The following is a 22,608-nucleotide window of genomic DNA, read 5'->3' as shown; positions in this document are numbered from 1 at the left end:
GCCTCTTCATTGGGCAGTAGAGGATGATTTCACTCCTGTGCAAGAAAAGGAGACCGTCATGCCGGCACTTGGAGACCGGCCCAGCACTGTAAGTTGTGCTGCGCATGCACAGCTCCCTTTACAGTGCCGGAGGAGATGGTGCGTGGACAGGTAGGGGCTTTTGAAGAAGAGGAGGAGATTGTCCATGTCTCTTCTCCAATAAAAGCTTGCCTGCTCAGTTTTTTACAGCAGAATTTTATTTCCGATTTATTAGTTCCGCTTTATCCAGAGCTCTCCCTGCAGTACACCTGACGGCCAGCATCATTCAACCCATTTTCTCCTAGCCCCGGCTGTCAAGGACCTCCTTTCCCCCTCCAAAGCTTGTTACTGGACAGTAAGACCTCATGCACACTGCAGCTGATTTTGTGCGTTTTCTTTTTTTCTTTTTAGAACAGCCCTTAAAGCGAAACTTCATTACGTTTTTCATCTTTCCATCTATTAAATCTTCTGACCATGTTGTTTTAACTTTGTATAGTAAAACCGGGTTTGGTTTAAAATGAATTCTGAATGGTTATTATCGGTTTAAGATATTTGTCCTGAAAAAGCCTGCAGGTATAATTTCTCTAATTTGGGTTTTAAATATGTGTGTTGTCTGTGACCAAGTGATAAACATTCAAATACATTTGTTACAATACAAGACAAATCTAAACATTTTCTTCTGGTCATCCAACAGATCACAAAGCTGAAGGCAGAAGCTCGCCTGGATCTCTTGCGACAGATTGGGGTGTCTGTGGACACGTGGTTAAAGAGTGCCATGAACCAGGTGATGGAAGAACTGGAGAACGAGCGATGGGCCAGCCTTCCAACCTTGATCAATAACGGATCTTCGCACTTGGTAAGGCCATCTCACTTTCTGGACTATCTGAATGCTGAACAAATTACCTTTTTATCAACATAAAACCAAACCTATGCTATGTTAAATCAACTCTGGAGAAGGTGGGGGGGAGGCTGTTTGGGAAATCTTCCTTCACCACTTGGTAAGTCGTGCTGCAAGTGAGCCTCGGGGCCTCCTAGTCGGTATTAGTAAAGTTCAGTGAGAATCCTTGCGATAAGACTGCTAAGAGAAGAGGTTAAAGCCGGCCATACATCGATTAAAATGTGGCCGTTTTAGCAGGGACTGGCCGGGATTCAATCCATGTATGGGCAGGCTGATTGTACCCAAGTCAATCTATGGATCAACATGGGTGCAACCAGCTTGTCGGATTTATACATGCAGTTACTGCCGGTGGCTATAGCTGCTAGCAGTAATTGTGTTCTTCTGGCCAGGAAGGCTCCCTGCTTGCAGAACACAATAGCTCTTTGGGAAGGCTTCTAAAGACGCTTACTGTGTTGATGGGGGGAATCAAATGATTTTCTTTTCTTTTCTTTCCACCAGTGGTGGAAGCGAAGAAAGTTGAAGCGAAGAAAGTTGAATCATCTATTGGCTGCTTAACACATGGGATTGTATAGTTTGAGCAGACAGACTGTGCAAGCAGAGCTTCCACCAGTAAAAAAACATGGCTGCCCCCATGTGCGTATATAATAAGAAAATGTTCGTAGAAGCCACTGTTTCAAAATGTGTAATGTGGAATTATTTACATTTGAATTTGAACGCCAATCAAAATGTTGTTTTCTAGTTTTGGATAGTTGTAAAGGTTTAGAACCCCTCACTACTGCTCATGGTAACAGTTGCCATCATGAAAGAACTTAAAGAGGGATTCCACCAAAAAAAAAAAATATTAAAAGCCAGCAGCTATAAATACTACAGCTGCTGACTTTTAATAAATGGACACTCACCTGTCCCGGGTTCCAGCGATGCCGGCAGCTGAGGCCGATCGATCGCTCGGCCCTCGGCTGCTGCCGCCACCATTCTAGGTGAGGGAATCAGGAAGTGAAGCGAATCGGCTTCACTTCCCGGTTCCCTACTGCGCATGCGCGAGTTGCGCCGCGCAATAGGAAATCTCCGCGCTGTCACTGGGACCCGTGTGTGTCCCAGCAGACAGCGCAGCAGGGCAGGAAATGGCGTAGACTCCCACGGGAGTCTATGCCCGGAAGTGGGTGTAAATACCTGTCTTTGACAGGTATCTCCACCCCCCTCCCCCCTGAAAGGTGTCAATTGTGACACCGGAGGGGGGGAGGGATCCGATCAGCGGAGGTTCCACTTTAGGGTGGAATCCCGCTTTAAGGGGGAATGCAAAATTGTAAGTTACCACCAGAAAAGGCGTGGATGGGAGTAATGCTGGCCATACACTGTACAAAAAATCTGCTGAACCCATTTTTGAAAAACGAACATTCAGCCGTGAGTGCAAACGATAGTGCCATCATGTAATAACCGATAAATCATTCAGTGGGCATAAATTAATGCATTTTTTTTTCTTTTTTTTTACATATACCTAGTGCAGACAGTTCAGATGGGAAACACATTAACCTTTCAATTTATCTTTCGGGTGAAAATTTCTGAATTTGTCCTTCGTTTTTTGCGGCTCAAAAACGTCCCAACGATTATCGATTTTTGTGCCCATTAACTGGCCGAAAACCGAACGAACTGTCTAAATGACTGAATTTCGGCCGATTTTTCGTATAGTGTATAACCAGCATTACTTCCAATGGTGACAATTGTTCAAGCGACAGCTATCTAAGGCTGGCCATACATGGTCGAATTTCAAGAATTTACTTTTGAGAATAAGAAAATGTGTGCGTTTTGTGATCCGATGGTGCCACTATTGATTTCAAAATTCGGCCAACGAAACCTCTTTAATCTCACCTCCTGAGAATTTTCGTGGCTGGGAATCTTCTTTTCTTTCCGGGAATTTTCTTTTCTTGCACATGCGCATTTCTTCTTTCAATTACATTTCTCGCATGATTCTCCCATCAATTAGAAAATCGTTAGTTTTTCAATAAATTTCCAACACGTTCGATTGCTCAAATTTGATTGCATGGAAATCGGCTGTTGCTGCAGCCCACTAATGGTGCGAAATACGAACAAAAATTATTAGATAAGATTTTTGAAAGAAAATTCTTTCCAAATTCGACCCATGTATGGCCTGGCTAAGGTTAGAGTTTCCTTTCATTTTTAGATTTCCACAAATTTTCTGTTATGTCTCTGGGGACAGGGAGTGCAGTGAAATCTCACGGATGGGGTCACTCACGGTAATTAGAAGTTTACCCACTAATGCTAAGCCTCCATGATTGAAAGTATTGAAATCCAATGAATGGAAAGGGTGAATCAGGGACGGTCAAGCAACGTAAGAAAGCAATAGGTGGGTGTACTCTGGAGCCAGCAAGTAAGGTTCTGTCTGACTTGCTGCTTTTAAAGAGGAAGTAAACCCTGATGGGTTTACTTCCTCTTTGTCTCCCTGCAAAGGTAAAGCATAATGAACTACTATGCATCGCATAGTAGTCCATTATGTGTCACTTACCTGACACAGGAGCCAGCGAAGTCACTGCTGTCCCCTGTAGTTCCGAGCGTCCATCTTCTTGGTGGGTCTCGCTGCTCCGGCGCTGTGATTCGCCGGAGCAGGGATGATGTCACTCCCGCGCATGCGCACGGGAGCCGACACTCGCGGCTTATCGTCGCGATCTGCGGCTTGCCCAGTGCCCCTGAGCGCCGCTGTCTATGGCGCATGCACCGTAGACAGCGGTGGTTGTCTTCGGTAAATATCTCCTAAACCGTATAGGTTTAGGAGATATTTCTTGGAAATACAAGTAAGCCTTAATCTAGGCTTACCTGTAGGTCAAAGTGGTTTGTAAGGGTTTACAACCACTTTAATGCACAATGAGAAGCTCACAGTGTACAGGTAAATCGGAGAAAACAATTTCAGTACGGGAGAAGAGTCTGCACAAGGCTGAATGGAAAGTTGAAGTTCAGCTTTAAAACAAATCCGGCAGAAATGTTTTTCCATATGTGTCCCATTGAGGAGATTTATATTTGTTTCCTCGCTTGTACTCACAACAGGAATATTAGGGAGATCGGGTCTTCAAACTAGAACTAATGTCCTCATTTGAAGATTTGCTCTGCCTATCTCTATCATTTTGAGAGTCTCGTAAGTTGCTTCACATATATAATAATGGATAGATTAAGGGCAGGTATCCCTGGAGGGAACCCACCCCTCCTTTAAGATATAGGGACGCACTGGACACCCAGAAATGGCAGCAAAGGTATCCAGTGCGTCACCTCACCAATTTACCTTGTCAAAGGCTTGCAATGGTGTAACAGAATATGGGCACCTGCAAACCCCCTCGGTTCTGCAAGTTTCCTTAAATTCCTCTGCCCATTTATTGTTCAGCGTTGCTTATGTGTCAGTCCCTCTAGACCAGCCGTTCTCAACCAGAGTTCCGTAGAACCCTAGAGTTCCTTCGGAAGGTTCTAAGGTGTTCCTTGAGCAGTGGCAGATAGACTTTTTATCCGTTAGTGCCTATGCAGTTTTGGGGCCAACATCACTTTACAGAGTAAATGGCATGCCACCTATGATCTTTTTTAGCTGTTTAAAGGATATGTTCACTTTGGAAGATGTTTCATAATCCACCCACTTCTAGGGTGGAAAATGTAACATGTTGCAACTCCTGCCTCCTCCCCCTCCCCCCCGTGACAGTGGACAGGGGATCTTCTCTCTATGCCTGCTGTCACAATTTAAAAACATATAAAAATAGGTTGCAGCACTGAAAATATTATTGGTCAAAATGAAGAAATGTCAAGGTGAAAAAGAAAAGTGAAAAAAGAAAAAAACTAAAGCAGAGTCCCATCACATAAGAAAATTCATAGGTGTCTGTTTAAAGTCCATCTATGAAAATAGGGGATGGAGCAGTTGTATAATTTTTACACACAATGTATGTAGTGCATCCGGCTCCGCACACCCAAGGTGGTATAATAATCGGCTTACCAGATGGCAATGACAGCCCTAGCATTATCGCCCAGCACAGGGATTTAAGGGTTTCCCCAAAACCTAAGTAGCGTTCAGAGCTTCCAAGTAATGATTCCTAGTGTCTCCAGCTAGTGGATCATATTGCTCAAAAATACAAAAGAAAAGGCTCCCATTGTGTAATATATCAAATGCAGGTCAATTTAATAAAAAAGCATTGCTCTTACAATAAAGAAGTTCATTAGCCAGTGAATCATTCAATGTGGATATGCAGAAATCACAGTGTCTCCATAAGCCTCACTCTACTTCCTGTATCAAGAAACGCCCGTCCACCGTCTGGGAAGGAAAAAACGCAATGATGTAGCAGCTCAGCCATGCCGGGCTCCGCCCACGCAGCCGCATCATTCATTCACAGAGTTCTGTGAATGAATGAACTACAAGTACCGTCCCTTAGTAATAATGAGCTGGCATCTAGAAAATCTGTCAAATGAAAGATCTTTATTGGCTACACACAAGTCACATCACAAGTGCACTAATGTGTTTCGGCTGCACAGCCAAAATGCGTTAGCATACTTGTGACTCGTTTGACAGATTTACCGGGTGCCAACTCATCTCTACTATGGAATATCTACTCCAGTGTGGGAACGCTCTGCCTTGAGCAGCGGTCTTGAGTGGGCGGTTGAGCTTGGTTATGGTTTATCTCTTTGTTTCAAGTACCGTCAGCCATTGCACCCGAGGGCTTGTAATTGTCAATGAACTGCGAGGGTATTATAACTATTTTATTTTATCTTATTTAGAGCATTTTATTATTAGAATATTAACAATGCCTATATTATTGTTAGTATCACACTCTAGGTATGCCATATTCTTTTATTTTTAGATCTTGATGACCTTGGTAACATACAGTGAGCTTTAGATCTAATTTTTAGCAAGGTGTCTCTGAAAACTATAAAATTCTTTCAATGGTTTCTATGGGGTGAAATGATTGAAAAAGGCTGTTGTAGACTATTGTCACATGCAGACATGGTTGTGTCTCAGCTGCTGTATCTCACCGGTACCCAGCGACGTCTGCCACCCTTCCAACTGGCTCCCTCGCTGCAGACAGTCAGTCGCGTGGTGCTGGTTACTGCAGCAGGTGCCAAGGAATGTAAGCGATTCAGAGCGTTTTGTTTACTGCCATCTGGTCATCATGGCACAATCTGTTTATTTTTCACAAAGACGGCAGTCATAAGAAATATTTACTTCCGCCGTGCACATTGGCAACATTGAGTTTTCAGCAGATGGGTGAAGCCTGGCGTACCATTTTCAGCTCATTGTGCCATTCAGAATGCAGAGTGTTAGCTCTTTGGGACAGTTATTAATGTGTAGATGTTCTAAAACAAAACCAGAAGTATACAAGACCCACATTTAATTTGCTCATTACTAAAATGTTTTTTCTTCGTTTTGGAAGGAGTGGTTGTTTTTGCTGTCTCTGTCCCATCTTGAAGGACTCGCTCTCTTTTTTTTTTTTTTTTTCCTGGTGAATTGTCAAAAAAAAAAATCCTAATGTTTTGAGTTTTTATTGGGCCAAATATTTTTTTTCATTTGCTTTGTAAAACTTGAGCTGGGTTTCAAAAAGAATTAAATTTGAATTGGTCACATACCACAGCATGGGATCGTATAGTGCAGGTCAGGGTTTTCCCAGGGTGTGTGTGACCTCTATTACAAGCCTCTATGATACGTTAAACATTAGGAATTGTAGCAAGCTTGAGCGAATAGTCTGTGAGACGCATTGGTGATAATCGTCTGCCAGGTAATGGGAGGAATTAGGCAATATACTTCACAGGTCCCGCTCTATCAGCCATCCCTTCCTCTGCAAACATCTAAGGGGAGCCTTGTCTGCTATGTGCCCAGTGTGCCGGTTATGTCGGGAAGTTGATGCTGGAAATCTATACTTTGCTTTGTCAATAGCTTTACGTTCAACTAAGATTCTTTAATTATCTCCTCTAAATTGCTTAACGTGTCTTACCTTTTATAAATAGCAACAGTCATTCTAAATAAAACACTCTTGTATCCCATGTGTACAGGAAAAGCAGCACATAATTACTGCTACCAATATGTAATGTCTTAATTAAGAAAAAAAAAAATTAACCAAGTGTTATAGTGGTCTTAATGGTGCAAAACATATTAAAATTTATGAAACGAAAAAAAAAAACATATTCGGGTGAAGGACATCATTTTCCACTGGGCATGCCAGATGCAGCCTGTTAGCCTGAGCTTTGAGGTCATAGATGTCTAGGCCAAATTGGTATGTGTAAACTTAGAGGTTGTAACCCAAAAAAAAATATATAAAAAAAAAAAAGATCCTGTTCCTTTAAAGCATGTTAAACCGCATACAGCTTGTGTGGTGTCATTTGTCCTTTCCTATGCTGTTAAAAACCCAATTGATCCTGCCTGTTTCTGTGTCCCCCTAGGTGTGCTGACCAGGGTAATCATGGCTGCTAAGCCCCGATACCATGGTCCGTTTTAGAGGTCCGCTGATATTTTTATAAGGAATGGGCATCGGCCGATTATTATGCAAATTCAGCCAATTTAATCGCACCGTGCCCCCTCGACCCACAAGTGTTACTCCTCCCTTCCCCACACTCCATTGGCAGAGCGGGGCTTGATGCTTGCCAGAGCCTCTGAATGTGTGAAACTTACATGTAGAGGGAGACCAGCTGTCAGTTTCAGCGTTGGTGTCAGAGGTGGGCGGGACCCAGCAGCTATCAAACAATGGGATGGGTTCTGGGCGGGCCGCTATGTGTATGTGGCCCTGCCCCCTTTCTCAGGCAGCCCAGTCATTGGCTGGTGTTTGATAGCTGCTGGGTCCTGCCCACCCGGGCCCCACCCACACCCAACATCAACGTTGAATTTTGACAGCAGGACTCTCTCTGCATTCAGTTACATATGTCAGTTCCACACAGGTGGACTATATCGGCTCAGTGTGAAACCTGTCATTGCCAACCTGTGCCAACTGCCAGTGCCAACCTGTGCCAACTGCCAGTGACAAGCAGTGCCACCTGCCAAAAAAAGAGAACAAAATCACCTAAAATATCGGACGCAAAAATCGGCATCATGTATCGGCCACCAGCCGCCCTGATTTCTAAATATCGGCCAGAGAAAAACCCATATCAATCGACATCTAGTAAATTTTTCCTTTTTCCCCCTTCTTCCCTTCCTGCCTGTCAGCTCCTGTGTGTGAGACGATCTCCAAACCCTCCCCTCCCACCGCTATTCCAAGTGGCAGTAAAATTAGTGCTCACAACTATTGCAAGCCCCTCTATTATAACACAATATACCACACCGTGTATGTTTTGTTTTTTTGTTTTTTTTATTCTGCTAAATACCCTTTTCTTCATTGTCTCTGGGTGGTCAAATGACCACCCGGCTGTCGTCAGAGGGAGATCTCAGCCCCTCCCTCTGTAGTCCTTAGATCGGGGAAGGAGAAAAGAGAAAAGGGTATTTAGAGGGAGAATTGAAAAAAAAACACACTCAGTGTTATTGTGTTATAACAGAGGGTGCTTGCAGTAGTTGTGAGCACTGACTTTAAATCCACATTAACTATGACTAATTTGCCTACCTAAATCATTTTATAAGGACATATGAGGTTTTAATTTGGTACAACAGTTTAATAAAACGCTCTAAATAAAAAGCTCTAATCTTAGGCTGACAAACGGGCATTAATGTAAAAAAATATATATTTTTTTTATACTGTAGTTATATCTGACAATTACATTGTTAAACAGAGGCACGCTGCATTTTTTAAATAAGCCCGGATGCTATGCTATGTGTAATTGAATATAGTGTCCAAAGTGTTCCCTGTAACCAATTTTCTATCCAAAAACAAACCTTATGGTCTATGCCTGCAGACCTCAGCTTGTAGATTAAGTGTCTACAGGGAACTGTATCGAATGCTTTTGCAAAATCCAGATACACCACATCCACAGGCCTCCCCTGTCTAGAACGCAGCTCACTTCCTCGTAGAATGTTAACAGATTGGTCTGGCAAGAACAACCCTTTGTAAACCCATGCTGATTACTACAAATTCTTGGATATAGCCCCTTATCATCCCTCCAATAATTTACCTACTATTGATGTTAGACTGACTGGCCTGTTGTACCATATTCTTTTTTTTTTTAAACTCTGTTTAAAAAAATTAATTATTTAGTAAAAAGGGTTGCACATACAAATATAGCACTTATCCCAGTACTAGGTGACAAGGCAAAAGAGTAAACGGATCCACAAGGGTCAACAATAGATGCGGGTGACGTCACGCTGGTCACATGGTTCCTTCCATACGCATTATGTCCCAGGGGGCGGGACTTCATCTACGGTGACAGAATGATGTGAGACACCTGCTTTATACGTTGTAGGCTGGTATTGTGGACGCTGGGAAACCCATCACCTGATGCATCACTATGGAAACCCTTCGCATTCCCGGAAACCAGCCAGGAAATGACCTTACGCGTGAGCAAAATAGGTAAACAAAAGCGTTCACAACAGACCTAGCCTGTCAGAACGAATGCAGTGCACACTTATGCTCTGTACACACGGTCGGAAATTCTGACGGGAAAAGGTCCGATCGGATTATGTTGTCAGAAAATCCGATCGTGTGTGGGCTCTATCGGACTTTTTCTGTCGGAAATTCCGATGGAAAAAGTTTGAGAACTGGATCTAAAATTTTCCAACAGCAAAATCCGATCTGACTTTTTCAGATCATTTGTAGAGAATTCCGACGGACAAAGTGGCACGCATGCTCAGATTAAATTACGAGACCAAAGCTATTGGCTACTAGCCTCTATGTGGTCTCATCGTACGCAACGAACGTTCTGAATGATCGGATTTTCAGACAACTTTGTCCGACCGTGTGTATGCAACACAAGTTTCGGCCAAAATCCATCGGCAAATATCGAACGGATTTTGTGGTCGGAATGTCCGACCGTGTGTACAGGTCATAACATCTGCATACTAACATTATGGGTCTAAAACATGGGCAAAAAAAAAACCTACTATAGCCTCAACTTCTCATCCAAATGCTAATAATTGTTGATAGTTAAAAAACTCATTTATACATCTTCCATAAAAAGAAAAATGATAATAATTAAATCATGAAAATCATTATTATTACACGTCAATCCGCACCATTGTTGATCCTCGTGAAGTCACGCTTTTAAATAAAATGCATTATGATATATTTACATACATCCTAAATAAAAATATATCGAATACCACTAGTACATAGCATAAACACTAGCGATCAGATATAAAACAACGTCAAAATCAACTTTCAGGCCTGCTGGTATTAGAACTTTTGTCTCATGTATCCAATAAGATTCCCTGCGACTTAGTTGACGTATGAAGTTAGCTCCTCTCCAATGTTTCGTGACTCTCTCTATGCCCAAAAATCTTAAACTCCTATGATCCTGGTTATGGGCCAGTCTAAAATGTCTGGAGACATTGTGGGTCTTCAATCCTTTTTTGATGTTGTTCACATGCTCCCCTAAGCGAACATGAAGGGGTCTAGAGGGGTCAATCGCATTTGACCATATAAACAACACCAATCATAGCGCAAGTAATTCCTTGTTGTATCTTACATTTATTTTTTGTCACTGAAGCCAGGAATTCCTTCCGCTTTTTGACATTGACTTTTGAATGCCTACAGGCAGTGCACCGTCCGCAGGTATAAAAACCCGTGAGAAATTAAAATAGCCGTTTTTTTCAGACTGGACCGGTGGATCAGTGACTCCAGGAGCCAGACGATGGATATATATATATATATATATATATATATATATATATATATATATATATATATAAAGGTTGCTGTGGCTGCAGAGGGCCTAACACCTTATCCTGTTTGAGGATGGACCAGTTGTTTTGTACTATTTTCTCAAACTCTTTGTGCTGGACATTATAGTCCAATACCATTTTAAAATTTGAGACACTAGTACTATTATCCCTGTTCAGATTGGATCCCAATACCTGTCTTTCCATAGTCGGCACTCTCTCTCTTTCACCATCCAGGCCAGACTTTTCATACCCCTTTTGTTGAAATCTAGTTGAGAGAACCTGGGTTTGGGATCAAAAATCTTCCTCACTAGTGCAATTGCACCTCAGCCTAATAAATTGACCCCTGGGGTTGTTGCATAACTATATTTTATGATGGCAACTCTCCAGGGGTATATAGGCATTCTGATCTGTTGGTTTGAAATAGTTGCACAAGCGGAAGTGATTCCCTATCCTTGTGAATCTCAAGATCAAGAAAGATGCTCAAGGCTTATATTCCACTTTACCGGATATTCTTGGTATTGTTATTCAGTGTCTGGATAAACACATCTAAGCTAGATCTATTTCCCTCCCAGATTAAAATGAGACCATCTATAAATCTATTATAGCAGACAAGCTCAGGGGGGCAACTTTTGAAGGCAGCCTTTTCCTCCCAGTGGACTATAATAATATTGGCCACACAGAGCAAAACAAGCTCCCATCGTGACCCCTCTTGTTTGCAAATAAAACTGATTGAACCAGAAATAATTTCTGGATAAACAGAAGCTTCAGCCTTTTAAAAGAAACTTTGTATGTTTGACTCGGGCCCCTGTTTGCCACAAGGGTATATCATATGATGTGTTACTAACAATGCTGTCGTGGTCAATACACCCCTCCTTTTCCTGTTTAAAACCTGAGGGGAAAAAAAAGCATTTAGTACAGCTTCTCTATGTCATCTGTAACCATCATCCCATCCTCGTCTTTTATGTGAGCAAAGTGCTCCGATTTAGCTTTTTTTACCTTTTTAGATATCTAAAGTATTCCTTAGGATTTTTTTACTCTCCTTCGCTGTGTCTCTTATAGTCTTTTTTTTTTTTTTTTTTTTTTGCCACCCTAATTGTGTTTTTACACTTCGTACTGCATTCCTTGTAGTGTTGGAATGCTGACAATGCCCACTCCACTTTTATTTTTTTTAAAGGCCATTTTTTTCTCTCTAAGAATTTTTATGTTATGGTTTAGCCACCCAGGTATCTTAGTTTTCAATGTTTCTAGAATTAGGTCCCAATTAATGTCTTGTAGTATTGAGCACAGTTTAGAAAAATTGGCTCTTTTGAAATTTAGAGTTCTTGTGCTACCCTCTTGTCTCCTTTTCTATGTTTTACGCTAAATATGATCATCCTGTGATCGCTAGATTCCAAGTTGTCCTGTACTGCCACATCTGAGATCAGACTTGGATCATTCGTAAATTAATACATCTAGCAGTGCATTCTTTCTAGTTGAAGAATCCACCAATTGAGACATGAAGTTATCCTGCAAGTCATTTATGAAATGACGGGCTTTTAATGAGTGAGCTGTTCCCTCTGCCCAGTTGATATTGGGGTAATTAAAGTCCCCCATAATAATGACATTTCCCTGCCTCGCTGCCATTTCTAACTGTGATAGGAGGTCCAGCTCCTCCTTCTCCTTTAGGTTGGGGGGGCCTGTAACATACCCCCACTATCACACTGATTCCACCTCATCCCTTTCCCAATGTCACTCCTCACTACCACCCTAACTACATGTTATTCTACTGATAGCAGGAGGGAAGAGATTTAAAAGGTGGGGGGTTTACCTTTTCTCACTTGTTTTTCGGGATTCTGGTTTTGTTACTGTGGTCCCTCACCTTGCTTCAAAAGCACACAGGCAGCAGAGTCCAGACTTTGTCCTTTACTTCTAGGTCAGTGACCCATATTTCTGGTTGTAGCTTATTTCCCATGTTTGCCTTTCAAACTCTTGCACAAATAAAAATCTTAGCAACCACATATTCCTCAGATCACCACATGCTGAGACCCTTGTAGTTTTTATTTTTTTTTATTTTTTTTTATTGCCATACTTTGGAAGGTGTGTGCTTTTTATATATATGGCTGGACAAACTTTACTGAAATATAATGAATTTACCACTTTTTGTTTACGTTACGTATTAAGTTGAAATCAGTATTTTTCACTAGAAAATTACTTCTAATCCCCAAATATTTATAATTTTTTTTTTTAGCAGACACCCTAGGGAATAAAATGGCGATCGTTTACATTTTTTATGTAACACGGTACCTGTGCATCAGTTTTGCAAGAAAATACACTTTAATGAATTAAAAAAAAAAAAAAAAAGTTGCCCCCCCCCCCCCCTTTTTTTTTTTTTTTTTATAATGTGAAAGATGATGTTACTCTGAGCAAATAGATACCTAACACGTCAAGCTTTAAAATTGGGCATGCTCATGGAATGCCGACAAGCTACGATACTTCAAAATCTCCATAGGCGCTAAACGCCTTTACAGAGTACCTGTTTAGAGTTACAGAGGAGATCTTGCTTTAAGGTTTGCGGCGAAACCTCACATGTGTGGTTCGAATACCGTTTGCATATGCGTGTGTGACTTACGTTTGCTTCTGTGCGCGAGAACGGAGGGATGGAGGGCGCTTTACATTTTTTTTTTTTATGTTTTATTTTTACACTGTCCCTTTATTTTATTTATTTTTTATCACTTTTACTCTTATTACAAAGAATTTAAACATCTCTTGTAATAGAAATAAGGATGACAGGTCCTCTTTGTGGCCAGATCCGGGGTCCAAAAAGACCTCATATCTCCTCTTTACCTTTAAAAGCAAAAGGTCAAAAAAAATATATATATTATTTTTTGGTCTTTGACTTACATTTACATTTTTTTTTTCCATCCAGCCGGGACCAGAAGTGACATTGTGATGTCGCTCCGGTCCACCAAGGCCATACAGGCGATTAAAGAGTGTTAACTCTCTGACCGCCTATGGGAGCAGCCGTTGGATCATTTCTCGGGCGAACCGGCAGAAGCTGTAAGCCCGAGAAATAGCAGCAGGAGAGGGGGACGTCCCCTCCCACCACTTCGGAGACCGGCCCAGTGGCTTGTGAGCCGCTCGGACCAGTTTCATGAGAAAACCGGCCGCCTGCTGGGAAAAAAATATGGTACCGGGTTATGGCTGATATTTTCAGCCATAATGCCAGTAAACCACTTGCGGTCGGCAAGTGGTTAAAGTAGAACTACACTGCATCTAAGCAGCACAAACATTTATAATATTCAAAGCAAACTCCCCCATCCATCCATGTTTCCTATGTTTTATTTTGTTGAAAAATCACTTTGAAAAACACCCCCCTTGTATTTCTGGCTGTTGCCATCTTGAGTAAGGCTGGATTCACACCTATGCATTTTTAGTGCATTTTACAGATTTGCACTACAGAACGTGTTCCATAGGAAACCATGGTGAATGGACTGTAGTGCAAATCTGCAAAATGCAAAAAGCACTAAAACTGCATAGGTGTGAATCCAGCCTTACTCAAGATGGCAACAGCCAGAAATACAAGGCTGGATTCACACCTATGCAGTTTTAGTGCTTTTTGCATTTTTCAGATTTGCACTACAGTCCGTTCACCATGGTTTCCTATGGAACACGTTCTGTAGTGCAAATCTGCAAAATGCACTAAAAATGCATAGGTGTGAATCCAGCCTAAGAGCAGGTGATTCATGTAACGTTTACTTCCCAGAATCCATCTGCCCATAGTTTAGGCTTGCAGGCAGGAGGGTGTGGTTAGCTGAGAAAAACCCTCCTCCCCTCCTAAAGACTCCTGGAATGTATGACGATATTTGCCTAGGCCTGGAAACCAGGAAGTAATTGAAGAAATGTAAAAAAAAAAAAAAAAAATGAAAACAAGTAAAAATACCTTCCAAGCTAGCGGCATAAGGATTAAAAGTAGTCAATGATCACTGAGAGATATAGAGTATATATATTTTTGGTGCCCAATCTGGTAAAGACTGAGTGGCTCGGCGGTGCAAAATCATGCAAATAATGCAGGGGTGTATCTGGGCATAATATGCCAAAACATTTAAAAACAAACAAAAGTCCAAAGGAGTCTCTAAAGCAAAAGTCCATACACTGTAGATACTGGCAGCCAGCTGTCAGAGTTGAAGGCGACTCTGTGGACAGTAAGGCTGCATTCACACCTGAGCGTAGCGTGTTCGAACGTTTTTACCGGCGTTTTGTCGCGCGACAACGAGCGTTTTGTCACACTACAACGCGCGACAACGAGCGTTTTTTAACTTCGGCGTTTTTTTTCAGCCAATAGGAAAAATATTTTTCATCTGCTTATTTTTTCTTGAGCAGATACAGCGTCAAAACGTCCGTAGAAACGCCCGTTGTCGCGCAAAACGCTCGAATCGAGCGTTTCCATTAGTTTCTATGGGAATGAAAACGCCCAAATCAGCCCAATTCGCGCGACAAAAAAGGGTCCGGAACTTGTTTGAGCTTCAGGCGTAGGGCTTCAGGCGACATGGAGTGGAGATGTGAACCATCTCCATTGAGAATAATGGATTTTTTCCCCTCCAGCGTTTTGTAGCTTCAGGCGTAGGGCTACAAAACGTTCAGGTGTGAACGGGCTGTAAAGGAAAGAAAATAGCAGCGCCGATCTAAGTGCAGAATGGAATGAAATCATTTGTAATAAACTCACAGGGGGTAGAGGCAGTGTAGACCTATAGTATACAAGGTGCTTGTGGGTCTCTGCTGTCTGTAGTATACAAGGTGCTCGTGGGTCTCTGCTGTCTGTGCAGGCAGGCGCAGGTGACCGCTACTAGTCCCAGTGGCTCCGGTGGCATCCGAGGCTCCAGAGCCGGAGATGATCAGCTGAGCGGGTGGTGAGACATCATTCGTGCATTGGCTGTGACAGGCAGAGAGCGTGGCTGAGCTCTCCCCATCGGAGTTTATCACCATATATTAAACCTGTTTTCATTCCATGCTTCTCTTCAATCGGCGCTGCTCTTTTCTTTCCTTCACTGAGAGAATGAAGTTGCACTTTAAGAAGCCAAATGTAGTTTAGAAACGTGTACATTTAGCAGTAAGTGTAGATTTATAAAATGAAGATGTCACATAGGTATGCTCAAATTTGCTCAGTTAAATGTAAAGTATGTAAAGCCAAAACTTTTTTTATTTATTTGGGTTTTTTTTTTTTTTTTTAAATGTGCTGGTGAAAGACTTATACCTCTGTCAAGTTTTTATGCCCATCCATAACCCCACTCGGTAGATTGACTATCCCCGTTTGTCCTGCTGACCACTGTTGCTGAGAAATGCAGTGAAAGCAAAATCTGAAATTTTACATTTGTCACTAAAATGGGAATAAAGGGAAATTTCCCAGCATGGAAACCTGTTCTCATGACATGATGATTATTTTTAAAATAAAGTAGTCATTTTTTTCACTTTTGTTGCATCCTGATGCTGCTGATCTCCCGCAGCCTTTTTCTGCCTGTATGCGCTTCGTCATGGTTGTATGGCATTTCTAAGGGTGTGTTGCCAGTTAGTGGCAGGGTCCGGTATAAGATGAGGGTTACAATATTGGAACACAGTTGAGAGACGGGCAGAGAGCTTTGTCACCCTTAAAGGTTCATTTTGCTGCAGTAACTCATATTGCATTGGTGCACTGTGGTGTCTATCATTATGAATGGATAGCATTTGGTTTACTTTGATCATTCATTGTGAATGGCACCTCAATGCACCTGTCACTGAGAGTGCACATTGGCTTCCATTTAATTGTTTCTTGGTTCAACAAATGCAGGGAAATCCAGATCTGGATAGAGACGATGGTGAAGAACTGGAGGACAGTATGGATGCCTTTGATGACAGCAGCTCAAGTCCTTCTGGAACACTAAGGAATTATCCTCTAACCTGCAAGGTCATCTACTCATACCAGGTTGGTGCTGGACTGTCATAGAGGTCAGGGGCCCTGCATAGTTTACAACTGGGAAATTGACTGATACTCGGTTGTGTTTATAAAGTCTGATCAAATAATTACTATAAATATCAAGACACATTGCACAATTTTATTCTCAACTTGCTACACTTTTCAGCAGTTTATTAACCAGTTCCAGCCCAACGTATAGTCAAATGACGGCCGGGCTGGATCGCTCCTGTTATGGCAGGACTTCATATGACATCCTTTCATCCTTGGCACAGGGTGATCGGTGATGCACTGTGTCCCTAGGACACAGTGCATCACTGATTAGGGTAAACAGCCAATGACAGCGGGTCTTTACCACGTGATTGGCTATAGCTAATCACAGCCGTTTACGATGTAAACACACTTGCTGGTTATCGGCAATCCTTTCCTTGCACTATTACAGCCCAGGCTAGTGTGAAAGGGGACATCTGCACTGATCGTCAGGGCACTGATCATTAGTGGCCTGATGATCAGTGCAGCCCCAACAGTGCCCACCAGTCCGCCTCATTAGTGCAGCCTATGAGTGCCCATTAGTGCTGCCTATTAGTGACCATCAGTGCAGAATTATGAGCGCACATTAGTAAAAGAGAGAAATTACCGTATATACTCGAGTATAGGCCGACCCGAATATAAGCCGAGGCCCCCAATTTACCCCCAAAAAAACTGGCAAACTTATTGACTCGTGTATAAGCCGAGGGTGAGACATGCCTGTCCATCCCTGTGTGTGTGTCCGTCCATCCCTGTGTGTCCGTCCATCCCTGTGTGTCCGTCCATCCCTGTGTGTCCGTCCATCCATCCCTGTGTGTGTGTGTGTCCATCCATCCATCCATCCCTGTGTGTGTGTGTGTCCATCCATCCATCCATCCCTGTGTGTGTGTGTCTCCATCCATCCATCCATCCCTGTGTGTGTGTGTCTCCATCCATCCATCCCTGTGTGTGTGTGTCTCCATCCATCCATCCATCCCTGTGTGTGTGTGTCCATGTGTGTGTGTGTGTGTTCGTGTGTGTGTGTGTGTGTGTGTGTGTGTGTGTGTGTGTGTGTGTCCAGCCTACCTGTGTCCCGAGCCTGTGTCCCGAGCCTCCGTCCCGTGCCTTGCCTCCTTGCCTCCGTCCCGTGCCGTGCCTTGCCTTGCCTCCGTCCCGTGCCGTGCCTTGCCTCCGTCCCGTGTCGTGCCTTGCCTCCGTCCCGTGCCGTGCCTTGCCTTGCCTCCGTCCCGTGCCTTGCCAGGATCGCCGCTCTTCGTCGGCGCCTCGGCGGCCATTCTAAAATTCAAAAGCCGCGCCTCCGCCTTCGCCTGTGATAGGCGGAACACTGAATTTCCCAGCAGCCTGTGTTCCGCCTATCACGGACATCGTCTCATCCTCGTCCGTAGTACGAGGATGAGACGATGTCCGTGATAGGCGGAACACAGGCTGCTGGGAAATTCAGTGTTCCGCCTATCACAGGCGAAGGCGGAGGCGCGGCGTTTGAAGGGTAGAATGTCCGCTGTCTGTCTGCTCGACACGCTGATCGAGCAGGCAGACAGCGATGACTCGAGTATAAGCCGAGGGGGGCACTTTCAGCCTCAAAAAAGAGGCTGAAAATCTCGGCTTATACTCGAGTATATACGGTACCTGTTTATGAAATTTTATAATAGAAACAAAGAAAACACTTTTTTTTTGGTCTTTTTACGTTTGTTTCGGAAAAAAAAAAACCTGCAATGATTAAATATCACCAAAATAAGGCTCTATTTGTGTGAAAAAAAAATTATAGAAATGTCATATGGGTACAGTGTTGCATGACCCCGCAATTGTCATTCAAAGTGTGAGGCCGCGTACACACGCGGGGACTGTCTGCCGAAACTAAGTTCGTCAAACAGTCCGCTCAAACTTTTGAATGAACGAACACGCCCACACACGGCACTTTTTGAGCGGACAAATACGGCAAACTTTGTTCGTCGTACTAAGTCCGCGCAACTTTTGAAATGAACGGACTCGCCCACACACGAGGCAACAGTCCGCTCATTTCGAGCGCGTGTGCAGGTAGGCGGGGCCCGCGACGGAGACGTCGCGGGCTCCGCCGCCTGGAATGTACTTAAAGGGGAACCCCAACGCCGAAAAAAATCGGCATGGGGGTCCCCCCAAAGTCCACAACAGACCCTTGTCCGAGCACGCTACCCGGCCAGCCAGGAAAGGGGGGCGAGCGAGCGCGCCCCCCTCCCGAGCCGTACCAGGCCGCGTGCCCTCAACATGGGGAGTGCCTTGGGGAAGGGGGGGCCGCGCGGCCCCCCCACCCCAAAGCACTTTGTCCCCATGTTGATGAGGACAAGGGCCTCTTCCCGACAACCCTGGCCGTTGGTTGTCGGGGTCTGCGGGCGGGGGGCTTATCGGAATCCGGGAGCCCCCTTTAATAAGGGGGCCCCCGGATACCGGCCCCCCACCCTATGTGAATGAGTATGGGGTACAATGTACCCCTACCCATTCACCTGTAAAATAAAAGTACCCCAAAAAAAAACACACGAGATAAAATATTTTATTGCACAGCTCCGGGGGTCTTCCGTCTTCAGGGGTCTTCTCGCCGGACTCCTCCGCTATCTTCTTGTAGCTCTTTTGCTAGCGGAGGAGTCCGGCTTTCTTTCTCCCCGCCGCCGGCCTCTTCTCCCGACTTCGGGGGTCTTGTCCCCCTCTTCGGTTCTTCTGCCGGGCCACCGCGCCTTCTTATAGCTCTTTTACAGGCGGTGGCCCGGTCTTCTGTCGCCGCTGTCGCCTTCCGTTCTTCTTCTTGTTCTTGTTCTTCTTCTTCTCCAGGAGATGTTGACACGTCGCTCTCTCCGGCCGGAATGCCAGAGCCGCGCTGTGCGGGCACTTATATAGTGACAATGGGGCGGTGTCACATAGTATATGTCACATGGGTTGGTCACATGGTGACCCCGCCCCCTTACGATGTCATAGTCCCCATGTGACATCAACCCATGTGACCAACCCATGTGACATATACCATGTGACACCGCCCCATTGTCACTATATAAGTGGCCGCGCAGCGCGGCTCTGGCATTCCGGCCGGAGAGAGCGACGTGTCAACATCTCCTGGAGAAGAAGAACAAGAAGAAGAACGGAAGGCGACCGGAAGGCGACAGCGGCGACAGAAGACCGGGCCACCGCCTGTAAAAGAGCTATAAGAAGGCGCGGTGGCCCGGCAGAAGAACCGAAGAGGGGGACAAGACCCCCGAAGTCGGGAGAAGAGGCCGGCGGCGGGGAGAAAGAAAGCCGGACTCCTCCGCTAGCAAAAGAGCTACAAGAAGATAGCGGAGGAGTCCGGCGAGAAGACCCCCGAAGACGGAAGACCCCCGGAGCTGTGCAATAAAATATTTTATCTCGTGTGTTGTGTTTTTTTTTTGGGTACTTTTATTTTACAGGTGAATGGGTAGGGGTACATTGTACCCCATACTCATTCACATAGGGTGGGGGGCCGGTATCCGGGGGCCCCCTTATTAAAGGGGGCTCCCGGATTCCGATAAGCCCCCCGCCCGCAGACCCCGACAACCAACGGCCAGGGTTGTCGGGAAGAGGCCCTTGTCCTCATCAACATGGGGACAAGGTGCTTTGGGGTGGGGGGGCCGCGCGGCCCCCCCTTCCCCAAGGCACCCCCCATGTTGAGGGCACGCGGCCTGGTACGGCTCGGGAGGGGGGGCGCGCTCGCTCGCCCCCCTTTCCTGGCCGGCCGGGTAGCGTGCTCGGACAAGGGTCTGTTGTGGACTTTGGGGGGACCCCCACGCCGATTTTTTTCGGCGTTGGGGTTCCCCTTTAAGTCCATACCAGGCGGCGGGGCCCGCAACGTCTCCTTCGCGGGCCCCGCCTACCTGGAGACGCGCTCGAAATGAGCAGACTTTCCTCCGAGCGGGAACAGTTTGCTCATTTCGAAAGTGGCCTACACACGGGCGGACTGTCCGCTCAAACCAAGTTTGAGCGGACAGTTTTTCGGAATTTCCGAAAAACTTTGTTCGTCAAACTGTCCGCTGAAACTGTCCGCTGAAGCCCCACACACGAGCGGACTGTCCGCTGAAACACTGTTCAGCGGACAAAGTTGAGCGAACAGTCCGCCCGTGTGTACGCGGCCTGAGAGCGCTGAAAATTGGCCTTGGCAGGAAGAGGGTATAAGTAAGGCAAGTGGTTAAAGTTTGGAATACAAAGTTGCATTATGAAAGTGTAGAAAAATTGACAAATGTATAAAATGATGCAAAATTGGGGAAAAAATTAAAAAATAAAAAGGTACCTTAAGAGAGATTCCTTATCCAATGTCAACACCATTCCACCTCGTCCAATCAGAAAATGCATTGCATTTATTGAGAAAATGCAAAGTGTTCTCTGAATGGTGCCCTTGTTAAGTGGGTGGCCTCCTGCATTTCCTAACCAGCAGGTCCAAACTGTACCAGTGTAACTCTGCAAATAATAATGCATACCTATACTTTTTCCTTTTTTATTGCAATATAGCACTACACATTTTTTTCACATACCTATACTTCGGCAATACTTACCAAAAGCCCAGACCTCACCTTTTAAAAGGCAGCTGAAGATGTTCCATGTGTGTCCTCACCAAATCCAAAAAAGCAAAAATGGCAGTCGCTTTATTTGGAACTGGAAATAAGGGAAAGGTGTGTGTGGGCAGGGCAATATGCAAAACATTACAAAGGGGCTCCCCAGCTAGTGTCAGACAGATTGTTGCTCTTTTGCTTGGATCACAAGACTAGCGTAGTAGAACACTTTGTAGATTTCTTAATCGAAGTCGGAAGCGTCCAATAAGAAAAAAGCGCTATACTTTTACTTTAATGAGGCTTAAATGTAATTGAAGAGTATTACTGAAAATCTTGAGTTACCAACTTTAAGCCCTTTTAGTGGCTAGTTTATAAAAGAACAAGGTTATCACTATCCGCCTTCTGCTATGAACTGCTCAGTTACTCCACAGTGTGGCCTGCATTTTATAGCCCATTGATAAAGTACAAGCCACAGTGTGGCACACCACAGTTCTCCCTGCCTAAAGCAGAGGTAAGCCCATTCAAAAAGTTACATTCCTGGCATTCCGGAAAGGCCAGCTGTCACATTGGTTGTGCTCTCAACCAAACTGTCAAACCATCCAATGGCTGGTGTCATAACTGATCACATGTGCAGCACCATGGCAGTTGAAGATCAAACAGGTCCCAAGATGGCACCTTCCTTGGCTGAAAACAGTAGGAGGGTTTACTTTAAAGTGGAAGTAAACCCATCGATTTAATAGTTTCAAAGAATAGTTACATTCCCGGCATGCCGGAAATACTAACTGTCACATTGGTTGTGCTCTCAACCATCTGTCAAACTATCCAATGGTTGGTGTCATAACTGATCCCATGTGCAGCATCATGACAGTTGAAGATTAAACAGAGGCCAAGATGGCAGCTTCCTTGGCTGAAATCGATATAAGGGTTTACTTCCACTTTAAGGTGGAATTCCAGGCTATATCGATATATTTTTAAATGTTCTACCTCCCTTCTTATTCCCATTCTAACTACCCTGTAGAAGGAAGACGCTTATACTCGCCTATTCTCAGGACTCTCTGGTATTGTCACATGATGTCCCCAGAGGCCGGCTTCAGTGGCGAGGAGAGAACGTCGACAATGGCTGGAATGCCTGGGTGAGGATGTCACCCATACCATGGGGCATCTGTTGTGATTTGTCTCTCCTCTCCCCTGAAGCCGTCACTGAGAACTGATCCCATGAACAGACCCGGGTCCCCCCCCCCAAGACTTGGTAAGTATATGAATCTTCCTTACAGGTTAGTTAGAATAGAATTTAGAAGGGAGGTTGGAGCAGATTTAAGAGTAGATAGTTATAGCCTGGAATTCCACTTTAACACCGGTTAAAGGGGTTGGAAACCCTCATGTTTTTTCACCTTAATACATCCTATGCATTAAGGTGAAAAAAACTTCTGTCACTGGCTGCCCCCCC

At 44.4% G+C, this 22,608-nt stretch overlaps 1 protein-coding gene across 4 annotated transcripts in view; it reads left to right on the top strand.

The window, feature by feature from the left end:
* FCHSD2 (FCH and double SH3 domains 2) overlaps nt 1–22,608 on the top strand; it is a 342,693-nt gene that overhangs the window by 294,180 nt on the left and 25,905 nt on the right. For all 4 annotated transcript variants that reach the window (XM_077451465.1, XM_077451462.1, XM_077451463.1 and 1 more), the window contains 2 exons: nt 713–874; nt 16,489–16,623. In XM_077451465.1, coding sequence (XP_077307591.1) covers nt 713–874; nt 16,489–16,623 — 297 coding nt within the window. The remainder of the gene's footprint in view (nt 1–712; nt 875–16,488; nt 16,624–22,608) is intronic.

The sequence above is a fragment of the Lithobates pipiens genome, unplaced genomic scaffold (genome assembly GCF_037356315.1).
Source record: "Lithobates pipiens isolate NorthernLeopardFrog02 unplaced genomic scaffold, aLitPip1_a1.2 Scaffold_23, whole genome shotgun sequence".
Classification (NCBI taxonomy): Eukaryota; Metazoa; Chordata; class Amphibia; order Anura; family Ranidae; genus Lithobates; species Lithobates pipiens.
Note: the sequence above shows the minus strand (reverse complement) of the source record. Positions and strands in the feature narration are given on the sequence as shown.